Source organism: Platichthys flesus, chromosome 7 (assembly GCF_949316205.1).
Source record: "Platichthys flesus chromosome 7, fPlaFle2.1, whole genome shotgun sequence".
Taxonomy (NCBI): domain Eukaryota; kingdom Metazoa; phylum Chordata; class Actinopteri; order Pleuronectiformes; family Pleuronectidae; genus Platichthys; species Platichthys flesus.
The window spans coordinates 13,627,919-13,644,835 of NC_084951.1; the positions used below are offsets into that span (position 1 = coordinate 13,627,919).

Genomic DNA, 16,917 nt, shown 5'->3' on the forward strand with positions numbered 1-16,917 from the left:
GTGACCCATGGCAACGATACAAAGCAGTAACACAAGGCTGAATAGCATAAAATAAGGACATTTCTCACTTGTTCTTATTCCAACAGCATATCTACAATAGAATCCCATACACATGAATAAACAAGATAGTCCGAAGAAACATGTTGAGGAAACTCAGCACCTTTGTCCCTTCAGCCGAAATTTGATTGATGTCTGAGCTTTACCAGTGGTTTAATCTCATGCACTGACTCGACTAAAGGAGATTACAGGGAGTAAAACAGTCTGGGACTCACCTCCACTGAGTAAGAGAGCTCTTCTTTGTTGTTGCTGTCATTGATTTTATCAAATAGATCTTCACAAAGCTGTGGGGCACAAAAGAAGACAGGTTAGTGCAAATTGAGAGCAAGTGGAGAGGTGAGAGGCAGGGACATTAGGGAGGAGATCTGCGAACCATATAAACAAAAACAAGATCTGTACAGATCACATTTTGTAATTAATTCTTATTAATTAATCGATAATTATAAAGTTTCCATATAAGTGGAGCTTCAGATTTAATATTTTGTTTGGTTTACTGGCAGACTGTTATGTGTGCTTTATAAAAAGTGACTGAGAATATGACTCAGATCATCGTCCAATCATCTAAGTGAACAAGACTAATAAACACTACAGACTACAAGACAGAAGGCTACTTTAAATTGACCTAAAATACAGAGATCAAATTGAGGGTCTGAATCTCTTTGATGCGATTCAGTAAATCAAAAAGTTGTGTTGTAGAACAAACCATGGGAATGATTCCTTCCTGGCCCTCCTCCTGCTTGCCCATCATTGTGTAGGATTTGCCAGATCCTGTCTGGCCATAAGCAAAGATGCAAACATTGTAGCCCTCAAAAGCGTGCTGCAGCATTTCTTTGCCAATATCGTTGAACACGCGGTTCTGTGACGCAAAGCTGGGGTCTTCGGGCTGTATGAAAGACAGAGAGGTTACTTATAGATCAATTTATGGTATTTCACACAGAGACACTCTCATTTGTTGTTATACTGGGCAGGGGAAAAGAGAAAATGTAGTCACCGTAGTGTGTGACCAGTAGGAGTAATCGAAACTGAACGTCTTTGCTGGTTCCTTTGGGGCTTTGGGGTTGAGAATAGCTGCGGACAAGGGACAACATTAGATTTGAGGTTGATAACATCTAACAATTACTCTTGTAGTTGTTCTTTGTTTGTTCTAATGTTTCATTTAAATCATCCTCAAGTTTAATTTATTTATTGTAAGTCATCTACAGGTTTTCCTTCCACCACAATTAAATATCTTCCAAAAGTAGCATCGGGGCTGTCAGTCTGGATTATAGCATCTTTAAACAAACAAGTCACCGAAACTGAAGTTTGTCTCCTGGGCTTGTGATGCTTTATAAAGCTCACAGCAGCTGACCTTGTTATCCTTTTATTTTTTGCAAATTCCCTTTCTCTTGCTTGACAATTTGCTTTTATTACTCATAGCCTAGTTACTTGATGAAAGGTCAATAACAGAAAACAAACCTCCCATTCATGCATTTCTTAAATATTAATAACACATTTTAGTTCCTCAATCAGAGCAACAACTGTGATGCCAACTGCAACTGCTGTGTCAAGTTTTACCAAACACAGCATCTTTATCCAGCGTCTTATTTATTATGAGCATTGACAACACACAAATTACCAAGAAAGGAGATTTTGAGGAGTAATACAACGGCCTCGTACAAATGCAACACCTTTCCCTGATTATCTGCAATAGGGACGATGACACAATATTTCTTCACCATTCCCTATAGGGCAACACAGACATTTCTTAATGAGCAAGAATCTGCAGCCATGCCTGGCATGTCATGCCTGTCATCAATACTTGCTGGTACCCTGGGAATAGTGTTGAGGTTTTCCACACCATGCACTGGATATGTGACGTATGAGAGAGGAGGATGAGAATGAGAATTCTCTCTAGGATATTTATAGATAGTTCTAGTATAATCCATCCTTAACCAAGCTGTTATTGACCAAAGCTGCTTCGTCTCAGGGCACATGGGGAGAGTTTGCTCAAGAGTTAGCTAAAAAAAAAAATAATGGGGGGGCGCGCTCAAGGGCATAACGACAATACAAACAGTGGACAGCACAGAGGAAAGGCAGGGCCAAAGTAAAACCGTGCATCTGCATTTGAAGCTAGAACAATACAATTTGTATATAGAGCATTTTCACTTGAAGCAAATCTCAAGAGGCAGACACAAAGCAGCCATTACCTTTGTATCATGCTAATTCTGTACTCTGCTAATGGGCAAATTAAAAGCCAGGTCGGCCTGCTCCACATGAGGGTGCTTGAGTGGCTTTTGCATCAAGATGTCCCGGGCTGAGTGCCTTGTGCGTTCAGAGGATTTCAGCACACTTATCAATAATGCAGGAGATGTGGAGAGACAGGGATTGCATATCGCCCTCCATGGGTCACATGCTGAAAGAAAAGCACAGCGTGTCCTCACACAGCAGAGCACTAGCTGCTCCATGCTAAATATGTGATGATTATACCAACTCTCATTGTAATGAAACTCTGTTAGCGACAACCTGGAACAGGTCAAAACAATGCATTTTTTGGATCCCTTCTAGAAACAGACCTATAACAGGTTAAGGTGCACATGCGGAGCAGCAGCTTCCATAATGGGCACTGGAAGAAGATACAGCAAGACAGGTGGCTATATAAAGCCCAATTTCACCTTTGACCTGCCTCCAAAGGGAAATTGGAGCCAGGGCGTGAAGAAATGAAGGGGGATTTACGTTACCAGAGACCCTCTATTCTCATTTCCAGGAATAATCTACTATGGCTATTAATGAAGGGGCAGCCTAAGCTCTGATTCACTGTCAATCAGGCAACTTAGCAATAAAAACAGAAAGATGATGAGACAGTGCCACATGTGAGGGATTCAGACGGCCCAGTGGACTGACCGTGACAAACTGGCTTTACTGGGAATCACAGCTGTGTGCAGGCAAGACAGGATGTAAGCTTTCTAATCTCAGAGTCTGTCCATTTCCCCTGTTTGGCCGAGGGCTGACGTCAGAGACGGGGGCTGGATGTGATGATGTATCTAGAAACATCAACTACATGGTGAAAGCAAGTGGGAGACTGCTAAACTACTAAAGGTGAATCATGCTCACGACGTGCCACGCTCGTCTCATTCACACGCCCACTCGATTGCTCTCATAACAGACAGCTGCTTCACCCATGTCATCCTTTCAGTGGATCGCACGAGCCTATAAAAAGGTGTAAAAGCAACGATGCACACCAATTTTCCTTTCAACTTAAGAACCAGCACCTTTTATAAATAAATCCTGCTATATTGCCATTGAGAAGAACCCTGATATGAAAACATGTAAATAAAGAAGCACTTCATTTGAACACTGAAGCACAGATAATATTAGTCTCACGCACACAGGTGTCAATGAGGAATTCCTCTGTTCTCCATTTATAGTAATTATTCCCACCAGACCAGTCACATCCTGCACGTAAAATGGCAGACGCATTCTGCTGCCTAATAAACAACGTCATCACTCCGTCTTTCTCGACCATGGTAACAGGTATAGGGACAGATTGTGGTTGCCATAACAACCTCAACTTGGCACAGGAGGGGAGGATGCGGCACACTGCGTTCTGTTCTCTCTTGCCTCAAGCATCCCCCATTACTGTGGATATATTAACTATTTATCAACGAGTAATTTCAGGATTCAAATCCTTCGAAAATGCTTTAATACACATTAAGGCACAGTGTGAAAAGCTTTAGGATTTGTAACTAAGACATTAAGCTACTTATCATGTCAGACTCCACAGGCAATAACAGAAACGACCTTTTCAATAAGTTTGGATGGAAAATTTAAGAACACGAATATTGTCACGAAGCACAAAAGACAAACACTTTGTTTAAAACAATTAAAGAGTGAGTGAGGGTATGCATTTATTCCCTGCATATCACAAAGCTGAAGATAGTTTTCTCCATTCGCTGGCTGTGGTTCCATGGTCAGTTATCTTATGCAAAAGCACCAAATATTATCTTCAAAAAAACATTATCAGCAATAGAGCAACATACTGGACTGTTTTACTTAGCATCTTTTTATCTAAATAACATCACTCAGCTGGTTATAAACGGCAGACATTTTGTACTCCAGCGTTCAACATGGGGCCTATAATCCGGTCAGGAAAGCAAAGACAACTCTCAATAATTAGGATGTTAGGAGGTCTCAGAGCACCAGATGGGGCCTACAAACTAGCCCCCGTTCACCTGAGACAAGCTGGGAAGCAGAGTGTAAAATGGCTGAGCATCCTCTCTCTTCCAGTAACTCGCATAGAACCTGATAAGCACTGATCGATGCCTGTCCGTGATTGCAGGAAGGCCGTGCAGAGCCTAAATAGATGCATGCATGAAATGCAAAGGGAAACAAGTGGATGAACTACCGAGGCACTCAGAGAAACTATAGAATCATAATTACCCATGTTTGCTTCTATTAGCCAGACTGAGGAATTTGAATGGCTTTCCCCAGGGTCTGTATGTATATTGGCAGCAGTGTGATGTAACAGCTGATTTCTGAAGACTACTATTGCATCTATTCCCTTACAGGGCTGCCATTTTCTAATCAACGCGCACTAACACTAACAAACCGCTCCAATGATGTTTCTCATTTCTTATGGAATTATGGGACGATAGGATATCAGATTCCTTTAAAGGCAGTTGCCAAATGCTGTCGTACATTAGTAACGAAACATTTAAAGAGGTTACAATTTACCATATTTTCAAAGAAAAATAATTATCAAATGTGTTGTACTATGCAGGTCAAACCGTGGGTTAGCTTTATGCTACCACGTTGTCAAGGTAGAATCTGACATTGCAGCTCTACTGCTGAGTAGATCCATACAACATTACAACTGCACACCTGTGTCACAGTTTGTGCACGCATGGTGAGGCAAAGCAGTTGCTGAAATAATCAGATGGTTTCGGCGTTAATGCCACATCAACGCTAACATGGGTGAAACGAGTGGATGGGGCACATGCTGGGGTGGCCAGAGCAACGCTCTGCATGCTGTTTCCAGTGTCTTCAGCAGAGAGAGTGTGATGGCTTGGTTGCCAGGGCTGCGGCCCAGGTGACAGAGTTGTCATTGGATGAAGCTCAAAGCTGCAGGCTAAAAGTAGTGTCTGAGCACTGCTGTGCACATTTGACAAACAGCTGAGCTCGTCGCAGCCACAACACAGGACATACAACATATCCAAAACAGAAACCACCATGTGGTATCTTCATTAGCCCCCTGGAAAGAGTGCACTTTCACGTCTGGTCAGGGAGATGCCTCTGGGACTTTAATTTAAAATAAAAATCCACACAGCAATTCAATACTCATCCTGCTGCCAAAAAAATATTGAAACCTTCAGGGCGGGTAGATGGGTTTGTCTAGCCAGGAGACGCGACCTTTCACACCAGAATCCATTCCCTCGTCACTGACTAAGACAAATTACAACTAACATTCTGTTAATGTTAACATCATGTGTTTTAATATCGTCAGATGGCTCAATTGAAGAAACTGTAGGGTAGGCACTAAGTTTGTCCTAATGAATTCTCAGTTTCTACTCAGAAGGCTGTACACGTAATTTTCTCCTTCTACTGCAAGAGTAGAGGTGGGAGGGAAGCAGGAAGACACCAGAACAATGCTCTGAATGCAGGGTATTGCAGTTGACAACAGACCCTGCAAAACACATTAGGTAATCTGTGATGACAAGGCTTCATGTGCACCGTCCCCTCTATCACAATGCCGCTTTTCACAATGTGTCCCCCCCGACACACACTTTAGAAACAGTGTACACTTCCTTTATTTAAACAAAAAAAAGGAACTTAAAACTTTTTGTTGGAAAGGGACTCCAGTCAGCTCAATGTAAACTGTGCAGTAATAACAAATAGCCGATTGCAAACCAAGAAACCAGCTTATTGAAAGAAATCCAGTTTGGGCAGTAAATCAGAATATATGATGTATGCACTGCAAAACAACGCCCATCTTTACTAGCAGTAATCAAATTTAATCAGAAGCACCATTTACATGCATCTACAATACATTCCTGTACATTAGGATTACTCTTAATTTGTCTTCTACCCGGAAAATCAATGGTTTGTTCAGAATTCTCGAAAACCCTTGAACTTTTACACGCAAAATTAAAGAAAGAATGTGATGCATTAAAATGATGCGTTGTGTTTCCTGTCCAGCGAAAAAAGCAGTGGGCCAGGGTGCAGTCCTGGCCTATGTGCCAGCTGTTCCAGCTCTGCCTACTGTCTATTTATACAGCAGCAGATGGTGGCTAGTGCTTCACATGCCGACAGACTGTCAGTGACAGGAAGGAATGGACAGATTTCAGCCGCCCAAACCTTTCCGCCAAACTCAAAGCCAAACCATACATTGATCCAAGCCCACAGACACTGATAGCTAGCAAGTCAGCGACTGCCTTTGATATAAGCAGCTCGCGCTGACTCACTGGGTTCATAATAACAAAGACGTTTCTAGAAGCCACCAGACAGAGGAAACATGCTAAGCCAGCAGGGCTCCATTCAGAAGCTGAACAAACAGAACTACAACAAAGAGAGAGATTTCAGGCAGTCTCTCAGGGGCATGACATGGATGGTTAAACCCACAAGGCATAAAATCTGAGAGGAGATAAATATCCAAATGCAAGCCGTGGATGCAAGTGTAATGTTCCATGTGTCGAACCAAATTCTGGACGTGTCTACAAACTTGTCAAATGAAAATATTTGTTGTTTGGACCTTAATGCTAAAATAATGAAAAAAGATTGAGTGAGGGTATGCATTTATTCCCTGCATATCACAAAGGAGTTTTCAGCTGTTGTCACAGCTCATAGAGGTGACTTACTCATCATCAGTCAGGTCTAAGGAGGATATTCTCCTCTTTGCAGGTGCTGCTTCAAAGGTCTTTCCCAAACACATCCTGTGTCATGGAAAGCTAAAGCAATACAACCTCAATTTTAAATGAGTCTGTCATTTTCCAGTTAATAATAGCACTAGCGTATATACGAAGAAAATATACATCGCAAACTTTCTCAAGTTACACTTTTAACAATGAACTTTAGCGAGCTGGCTCTGCATGTGATTCAAGAAACAATGATGATGCATTTCTTATGTCTAAATATTTTATATCGCAATGTGGAAAACATTTTTATTCTCAGGTCCAATTTGTTTATCAACATTATGGGTAATAGTAGTAATAAATGATATTACACAAATAATATGCCATAGTAGTGCAGCTTCTCTGCCACAAGAGAGATGCTGATTTAAACAATCTATGACTTTATAATTCATGCCTAGTACTAAAAAGTTTTCCAAATAGTAGCCATTGCTGCCCATGTTTACATTTAGATCATATATAATGTATTTATCTAAGTGAAAGCAATGATAGGGAAAATAGACATTTGCATTAAAATATTCATCTGTTCTTCCAAAGATTTTCCAAATTAGTTTGAAACCTTGGATCCTGATTAAACACGGCCTGAAATTTGTTACAAAACAGCATCATATGATCTAGGCTGAATGGCCTGAGTGTTGACAACATTGCAGACCGAGCTGTACAAGGGAAATACAGAGCCCCTTACATTCAGTGCTCACAAAAGGCACCCATTTTACAGAGCAGTGACCTGGATTTCCTCAACTAGCCTCTGCTCAGAGACTGAGGTCTCGCTTTAAATGCTTTGTGGCTTTATGTAAGCACCATGACATCAACTCTGGCACATGGATCTGTGAAAATCTTGCATCTTTTTGTTTCACCCATGTCTTTAAAATAAAAAAAAGGATCAAGACAAGCTGCATCACTCATTTGACACGTTCTGTGAAGTCAGAAAACATTAAGGATGAGCACTGAGTGATGCCTCAAGCAAATGTCAGATGACTAACACCTTTTATCCAGGGTTTTCTCTGTGGATAACAAACGTGACGCATGAAATTCTGTGTACCTATGTGTGCAGTTGTCCGTATGTATCAATGTGTATGCGTGTGTACTACTGATTTTAGTATTCTGCAGTAGCACGAGACAATTTTTTGAGAGGCAGATGAATCCAGAAGCCTCTTGTCTGTCAGTTTAACATGTTTCTCAAAGTGAAATCATGTCCACCACCAAGGTCCCCGTGCCTGGACTGCAAAAGCTTTCCAGTTTGCGTCTGAATTCAGCCCTCAGACTGTGGGAGGAAACCAAACAATGGCGTCTAGAAAGAGAGCTGTGTCGGTGAGGGCACAAACACTAAGGAAGCACAACACTAACTCTCCAGAATGCGGGAAGGTCCAGCCATTTCAGCCGACTCAGGCAACAAACCAAAGAGTAGGTACGAGGAGCGAGCCAGGAGTGTCACAACTTTAGAACAAACACACCATTATCTGCTTTTTAGCAGTTTTCTAAAAGTGAAGCCAAAGCACCTCGAATACTCCCATGGTGGCTGGCTATAGTATAGATTACCAAACACGCCTCATCCATGTTAGTGGATGGGACATGGACCAAATGGAACAGTCTATGTAGACGTCAATTTTACGACGATGGTTTCTGTAATTGTACGTTGTTCATAACACACTGATGTATGTTCAAGTGCACCGTTTTCCCGAAGGTTTGGTTGTTGTTACTTCTATGATGCTACACAAAAGGGCAAAAACATTGTGTGTATCCCCCCCGATCTCTACAGTTCAGCCTCTGGTTTCAAATGACAATGTAGCCACAATATGTCAGAATCTGTATGCAGGATATTTGGCTTCGTTTTTGGAGCGATGTTACATCCACCTTTATATACAAACTATGATATATATGAGCTCAATATTATTAATGTTGTTGTTATTTTGATAGTAATTGCCAACATCAAGGACAGAATTGATGTGATGCTTGAGAATATACAGACAAACACAAGTTCTTATTTCCTTGTTCGCTGGTCTAAAAAAAAAAATCAGGTAGTGCTCACTTTGTCTACAGACAATCGCTTAAACCCTTTCAGCTGTATAATGCCTCTGACACACCAGGATTTCAGTATTTGTCTAAACTGCTTTTCACCAGATTAATTGTGTTGTTCCACCTTGTTACGTGAGGGAGGGTGGCTGGTTTGCCTCTTATCTCTGGCAGTTACAAACATTAATGGATTTGTTTGGTCTGCAGCCCAGCATCCAATCGAGCGGAGGCCTCTATAGGAACGGCTCCCTGACAGCATCAATATCAGGCGGTTTTCTGAAGGGACCATGCTGCAAAACAAGATATTTAATTTGGGCATGATATTTGGATTTTTGCCATTTCAGATTCCCTTGCAATAATTTCTTTATTTAACAATATCGACATTTAAACCTACAAAAAAATCCAGAAACAATTGAGATAGTGTTTAAAATAACAAAAACTATATCATACCATTGGTTTGCATTATTTTAATCAGAAAGGGTTTGGCTTTTGTGGAGACACAAAATGCAAGATAATGATGTTGAATTGACAGACAGAGGAATTGTAGCTTTAATTTTTTTGGTATTAATTCGATGCACTTCTCAGGCACAATCATTATGACTAGAATCTCATCATCTGTAGCCAGGCGAGTGTATGTGGTTGCCACCTCACGCTTTCTTGCACGTGAATGTTGCTCATGCACGACTTTCACTGTCTCTGCTGCTGTGGCAGCGTTCACATGCCCCCTCCCCCTCTCGACTCAGCTCAGATCGTCTCCTCTCCTCCAATATCCCTTTCTGCAGATGACTCAAACAGTTTCCACTTAGACCCATTACAGGTTGGATCGCAGAAGGGGTCAAAAACAATGGGTTTAATTTAGCAAAGCTGATGAATGGGAAGACATTTAATGAAATAAGATGAGCACTGAAAGGCAACTGCATGCCAATCACTTTTGCAAGTATGTTATGTAAAGACCATTTGCAAAGGCACTACATGGGCCACAGATCTAACAGGACATGTTTTTATAGGAGCACAAAAATGCAACAAACCCAATCTTAAGAAAACCCCTTGTAATTCTATATGTACTGATTTTCATTAATAACGACAACTTTCATTTTAGGACATCTGGAGCTGATGCTCAGGTCCTCTGTAGTTGGCAGGGGCCAATAATCTCACTAGGGTTACAGCCTGAGGGTGACATCACTCCACCAACTATGAAGTCCTCCTCCATGTCTGATGTTTGAAATGTGTAAAAAGTAGGTTTCTATAGACTTCAACAACATGCTAAATCAGGGAGGCATCAAGACTCTACTGTTTATTTATGGGCTCAAACTAAAATGGGAAAAACTGAATATGTGGTGATGAAGTTAAGGAGCAAAACAACCGCAAGAAGCTTGATCAGCAACATAGCTGAAACCTCAGTTTAGAAAGAGATGGTATTTATCACTTTCCCCTTCTGACCTCTACCACATCTAGAACATTCCAGCATTCAGCCCATCCCCGACGTGCACTGCCATACGGCCATGTTGTGGTTAATTAAACATTTGAAAACACTCGCACAACTATTTATCATGAATGTGGGCTTGATATAATGACTGACAGACAAGTGCAGCTGAAGCATATTCCTTAAATACCAAGTTGGCGTCCAGATATTGCGGTGGAGAGTGTTTCTTCTCTGCACACAAATTCTTTTCTACTCTGTTTATATTTTCATGATGCTCTGCAATACGTCACACCTTTCCTTGCTCTGATTTGTAAAGGGTCTATCCAAGGGTCCATAGCTGACGATAGAAATTTAAATTTAACTGAGAGCCCTTTGCTAATGGGAATTAGTCTGGTGACGCCAGGCTAAGAAAGGCCACTGTGGCTCTGGGCCACTTTGGCGATACCAACTGCGGTGATGACGTTTGGTTTTAACTGTCAAATATAAAACTAATTGCATGAGCAGAATTTCATCTCAATGTAGACATTATGCCTGTCTCATTCAAAGAAATAATTCAATAGATATGTGCTATGATAGGAGCAGCTAGGAAACCTGAAACACAAACATGATATTGAGCAACTTAAATATTGTGGGAAGCAGGACAGCATCTATCCACACATACCTGGATTTGGTCCACAAGAGCATTCTTCCTACCCTTGAAATATTCTATTATTCAGTTTCAATAACAACATCTAGATCATCGTTACGAGGGTATAACGGAAGACATATAAGAAAGAGCATCATGAGTGCAGCTAAATAGAGTTCATGATATGAAAAGAAAAAGTACATAGAAGATACATACGAGTCACTTTTCATTATTCATTTGAAATGTTTTTGGAGTAGCCAATGCTGTTGCCATGACTACCCACAAAAGAAGACGGCGGAAATTTAAATTGACAGAGTTGACATATGACAGAGACAGATCTTTGGGATTCTTCCCCACACCCATAATTATACATCCTGGTTGTTATTATTATGAACAATACTTGCATAGCTCCCAGCTGTCAATATAATTTTTTTTTTTAACATTTTGCAAGACAATGCAAGTGACTTTCTGTTTTACTGCTTGGTAATTGTTCTGAACACTGTCTGTGCTACACAACATGGATTTGCGCCTCCGGCCCAGAAGTCCTGTGACGCAGCACGAGCTGAGAACGGACACATGCATCTGCCTGTCCGCCCTCCTTATTCAGAGGTCAGTCAGGAATGTTTGACTCTGTGTAAGTATTGCTAGTCGGCAGAAGTGTGTCATTCCAAAACAATCTCAGCATGGGGCAATGAGAAATGCAACACCCGGAGCGGGTGTATATAGGTACGTGTCTACACCTACAAGGGTCACAGGGATTAGGGCAGCAGGGCGTGGCAACCTGAGGCGAACCAGCGGATTACTGGTACTAATCAGGTCAATCGGTCCTGTCTGCAGGTTCAGCTGTGGTATGACCATCCTTCATCCAACCCCACGCTCCCCATCTCGCTCCCCACTTGTGCTGCCAGCGCTCTCCGCATGGACCAGAATTCATTCATACGAGATGGGCTCATTGTCGTTTATGCTGTGGTGATGGCCTTCCTCTCATGTGTAACTGACACTGGAGCTCAGCTTATTCCCCCTGTAGGATGTTTGTAAGGTCACATCCACTCAGCCTGAACTGAGAGGAGACTCAGCAGAATTGTATCTGAAGGGTGAAGGTTTCATTAACATGGTGACCTTCTGTTTGTTCTAACAATGTATCAATACATTTACTCATTAGCTTAGGGTTGTGTAACATCCAGCACTTGGATAGCGCATTCATGTAGGATATATTCTAGCTGTAGGCAGGTTAGCCTTTTTGGGTGGGGTTTTGCTCTAATATAACAGAGTCTCCTGACGCACTGTGTGAGATCTATCAACCATCTTCGTCCATACACTTACATATGTATGTGTGAGTGGCTGCTCACTGGCTGACGGGGAACATAACACATGGGTTACACGACGAGAGATCGATGTGCAGAACACATCAGGGGCTCTAATGAAGTCAGGCTTCGGGGGTCCTGGAGATTTTCAACATTTGGAGCCCCAACGCTAACTAATGGAACAGTCTATTACGTCACCCCTTTATTATTTCATTAGCTCTGGTATGTTTAAGAGCTTCCAGTGAGAGAGGCCTTTACTTGTTTCCAGCCTGCCAGTAGAGGCCTTAGACACATTTCCTGCACACTGGATAATCAATTTGCTACCCCTGTGCCTGCACCCTATCCTTGACAACCTTCCATGCATAGTGAAAAGGGGAGAGAGCGAGGGAGAGAGAGAGAGACAACATACCCTGCCCTTGCCCCCAAGCGCTCTCGTTCTCTGTGCTGTTGACACACAGACAGACACATATACCCTTGAGCGAGTCACCACAATAAGGGGAGTGCCAGGGCTTTATCCGCACATCTGCCAAACATCTCCAAGCTGACCAAGCAATTCCCCTAAACATCTCTTTTCTGTCAGGCAGCTTTGTCCAGTTTATTTGCTAGTCATCACTACATACTCCCTAATATAACAGACATACACATGTATCGCAGACACTGTAAAGGGTTTGGATTTATTGTGATTGCAGCAACATGTCGAAACTGTATTGTGGCAAAGAAGGACATTCTAAACAAATTATCAAATAAAGTGGTGATAGTCATAAAAATGTATTAGACAGGGGCCAACATAACCAAATTCATCTGTTTTGGACAATGTGGTTTGATAATAATCCTGACAGAAGACGGAAATTGCACCTAGTAGTCATGAAAAAAAACTTAACCATTACTGTGCAACATAAGCTAAACAACATCAAATAAAGGTAATGTGCCATTACTTGAGAAATTATAACAAAAGTAAACATTAAATACTTCTATCATTACCTGCATAATCATAATTAAGCGTGCATCCATTCAATAAGGCCTCTCAAACGTACCACTGTGTCCTTGTTTAGACAACAAATGTAAGTTAAATGTGACTTTTGTAAATAGATATAAACGCAAAGTGTGAGGGTATCCAGAAAAGCAGGGCTACAAAGAATTCACCTTTTCACATTGCATGTCCGATAACCTCGACTACTGTACGCACATGTGTATGTTTGAGCTACTGGCTCCACTGAAGCTCTCAGCATCCTAATAAGACAGCAATCTCAGCATACCATCTGCAATGAGGTACTGATGAAGGGAAGGAGTATGGCCGTCTGCCAGCCCCCCTTTCTGCTCTGCAATCTGCCCATGTGATAGGATGTAGGGTAAGCAGTACTGCAGCCTTCTCCTCTCCCCTTGCTCACACACTCACTAACCTCCCCAAAACACTGCATATTCCACTGCAGTTCTGCTACAAACCACGAGTCACCCTCCAGCACCTCTGAATGACATTGACATAATGAAAACCCAGGGATATGGAGTAAACGTACTGGGGATTTGACACAAAGCTTCTCTTCGGTAGAGTCTGAGAGATAAAGGACAAGTGAGGCATAACTGGTTGGGACACTTGATCTTATGGAAGATTCATAAAGGCTTAGTCTAACAAGCCCAATAAGACAGACCGAACAAAAGTCAGGCCAAATAAGAGAGCGTGCTGGAAGAACAGGTTTCTTCTGTCACATGTTGTCTTGTTAAAGTCATTAGATACTTCCAATGCAAATGTAGCCGTGAGGGGAAATGGGACATACTGCACAGGAAAGAGTACGGAGGCAGCTAGCACTTCCCAGTACCTGATGACTCAGTCACATGTGAGCAGGCGGAACGACAATAATAGACTTCACATTCAGGTTTTTATACCCCCTCACAGATTCCACAATACCAACAGAACAGCAGGGGATCATCACAGTTTTACACCATCAAACTCTAAACATACTTTGCAAGTGCATATATTATAACCCTAGCCCTATATAACTAAATCAGTTCTCAGTCTCTAGTTTATTCCAATACATTCATCTTCCTATGATCAATTTTATATTTTAGGGAAATTTGTCACATATCCTACACATGTGCATAAAAAAAAAAAGAGTAATTTAAGGAGGCAACTTCTGGGCCTCATTATAACCTAAAGCTTCAGGAAACAAAGAGTATATCTACACAACATCATCTTATCACTCCTATCACTATATCGTCAAAAATGAAACAAATCTGATGAAAATGCAATAAAATAACACAGATTTCTCTTGAGGTGACATTACAATAAAAAGCAGTGCTCTGTGTAAATGATTCACTACAGGTCATAACACTGCAAATCGCTTCACAAACTGTTTGTGTACACTGACAGATAACAAAACTACAAAGCCACATGCATATCAACTGTGTGACCAGGCCTTGGTAAATTGGGGGTTTGCAGACCAGAGTGTGTGTGCGACAAACCCCCAGGTCTCCCAGTATGAACCAGCTCAGCGTTTCTCACACACAGACAGACAGAGACTCCTTGGGTATGCAGGCCCATTCAAAGGAGGAGGAATTCCACCCTGTAAGCCTTTTCTTCTCTTTCAAGCTGATTGTTCCCAACCGTCCACTATTCAGTTTGCTCATTCTACTGTTCACTGCTAAGACCCCTGAAGGAAGACCACGTGGGTGCATGTGCGGTATACCAAGCCTCCTTTTGCAGAGAGGCCCACCCATAAATTTAAATTTAAGAAACAGTATCATTGTGTGGATGCCAGTGGACTACTTACTTGTGGTGTTGCCTTGCATCTGAATTATACATTTTGAATCCTTGCCCGTCTCCCTGGAGTTGAAGGGCCGAACTCGAACGGCGACTTTGACAGACGCCCCAGACATGATTGCAGCTCAGGACCGGCTCCCAATAAGAATCCTTATATATCCCTCCTAAAGGAAACACAGAGACAGAGATGTTTGCATCGATTTTTAAAGAAAATATTTAAAAACTAAAATGAATGGAACTCAGGATGTAAATCAAACACCATCTGAGTCCACCGCCTCTTGACTTCCAGTAACAGTCCACAACAAATATGGCCGACCAAATCCAGGGAAGAGCTTTAATATTTTGTAAACAGCAGCTGATCAAACATGCAACAGTTACTTAAAGGCGTCGTTTGATGTATTTAACTCCACAGTAGGTGCGAAATAGGCTTTTGCCAATTAAAATGCGAATACAGCATTAATCGATTTGCATGCAGAGGGAGCATAATTTATATTTTCTGTTGAAAAAAGTTGGCAATGTGTCGACAGTCCACTTTAGTCGATGCCTCCTGCGCCCCGCGAATTCACAGGGCAAATATCTGCTGTTTTCCACGTCCTTGCAGTCAGCCATACTGGCTGAAGCATACGCCCATGAAATTCTATCTCTCCCTGTTTGGTGTGGGCTACAGCGGGTTCGTGAGCTGGGCCTGTGCGCTGCGTCCAGCAGGGTCCATCCATCCTTCGCACACAAAGAGCTTTAAACCTTCATCTTTAAAGAAAACATTAAATTCGCCCATGATCTGGAGAAGTAGGCTAATCCTCCGCCGCTGCACGATGATGATGTTGGAACAGTGCAGGGAGGAGTTGCATGGTTGTTTGAGCAGCACACACTTCAACACATCGTTCCCGGTACGAGAGAGGGTGCAATAGTTTGCTTTAAATCCTAATGGACGCAGTATGTCAAACATTAGCTAATATAGTGTTTTTGACTGTTAGCTAGCGTTTAGCCATGATGAACTGATGGCTTCAGTTTCGATCTAACGTTACGAGACGGAAGCTCCTGTGTTTCTCTGGCGTGTTTTCGCTGCCCCAACCATTCACAGAATACTGTAAACAACTAGCATTTCACATTTTGTCAATTACATAGGAATATCTAACTATGAGCATACCCGGGAGTGTGCAGCGGTCCAAACGCACGTCTCAGTGACCACTAGCTAAAACACACTGCCTCACCTGCTAATAACAAACGCCTGGAATTGATCTGCAGAGACGAGCTGGTCCACAACAAGCGATACAACAGATTCAGGAATCGAACTTTACTCACGTCTGAGGTTGACCGCCGCGACACCAGCAGCAGCTCAGCAGCGAGAAGTAACGGTAGCTAGCGGGGCGTCGATGATGGGAGTGTGCGAGTGTTTTTTATATCAAAATCGGCCAAAACTGATAGAAAGTCCACTTGGATGAAAAACACCCATTCTAGCGGTGTCTTCCGCCGGATGGAGCTGAGATCACGACCTCGACGAGTTTCTCTCCCCGTATAGATGATGTGTATAAATAAAAAAAACCCGGCGGGCGTCTCTCTGCACAGGAGAAGAAGAAGAGAACTGATAGACCGACTTGATTTAAAGAGATTACGTCAACTTGCGCTCGCCAACCTCTGACCGACAGGCCGGCAAGCCAATGAACGGAGAGACGTCGGTGACTAACGCGACGTAGAGCCAATAGTAATCCTAAGAAGGGACAGGGAGAAGCGGGAGGGCGGGGCCTCTTCTTGTCTTCTTTTTTTTTTTACGAACGTGACGTCACACTGCAGGATTTCTACCCACCCAGCACGGCTTTCACCGCAACACGCAGGGTCACCGCGAAGAGCGCCGCCTAGCG

At 42.3% G+C, this 16,917-nt stretch overlaps 1 protein-coding gene across 1 annotated transcript in view; it reads right to left on the reverse strand.

Moving 5' to 3' along the window:
- The window catches only part of kif1b (kinesin family member 1B), a gene marked incomplete in the record, with an annotated part of 59,932 nt that extends 43,357 nt beyond the window's left edge, over nt 1-16,575 (reverse strand). The window contains 5 exon segments of the mRNA XM_062392786.1: nt 273-341; nt 761-940; nt 1,049-1,125; nt 15,069-15,222; nt 16,361-16,575. Coding sequence (XP_062248770.1) covers nt 273-341; nt 761-940; nt 1,049-1,125; nt 15,069-15,174 — 432 coding nt within the window.
- Between the last annotated feature and the right edge of the window lie 342 nt (nt 16,576-16,917).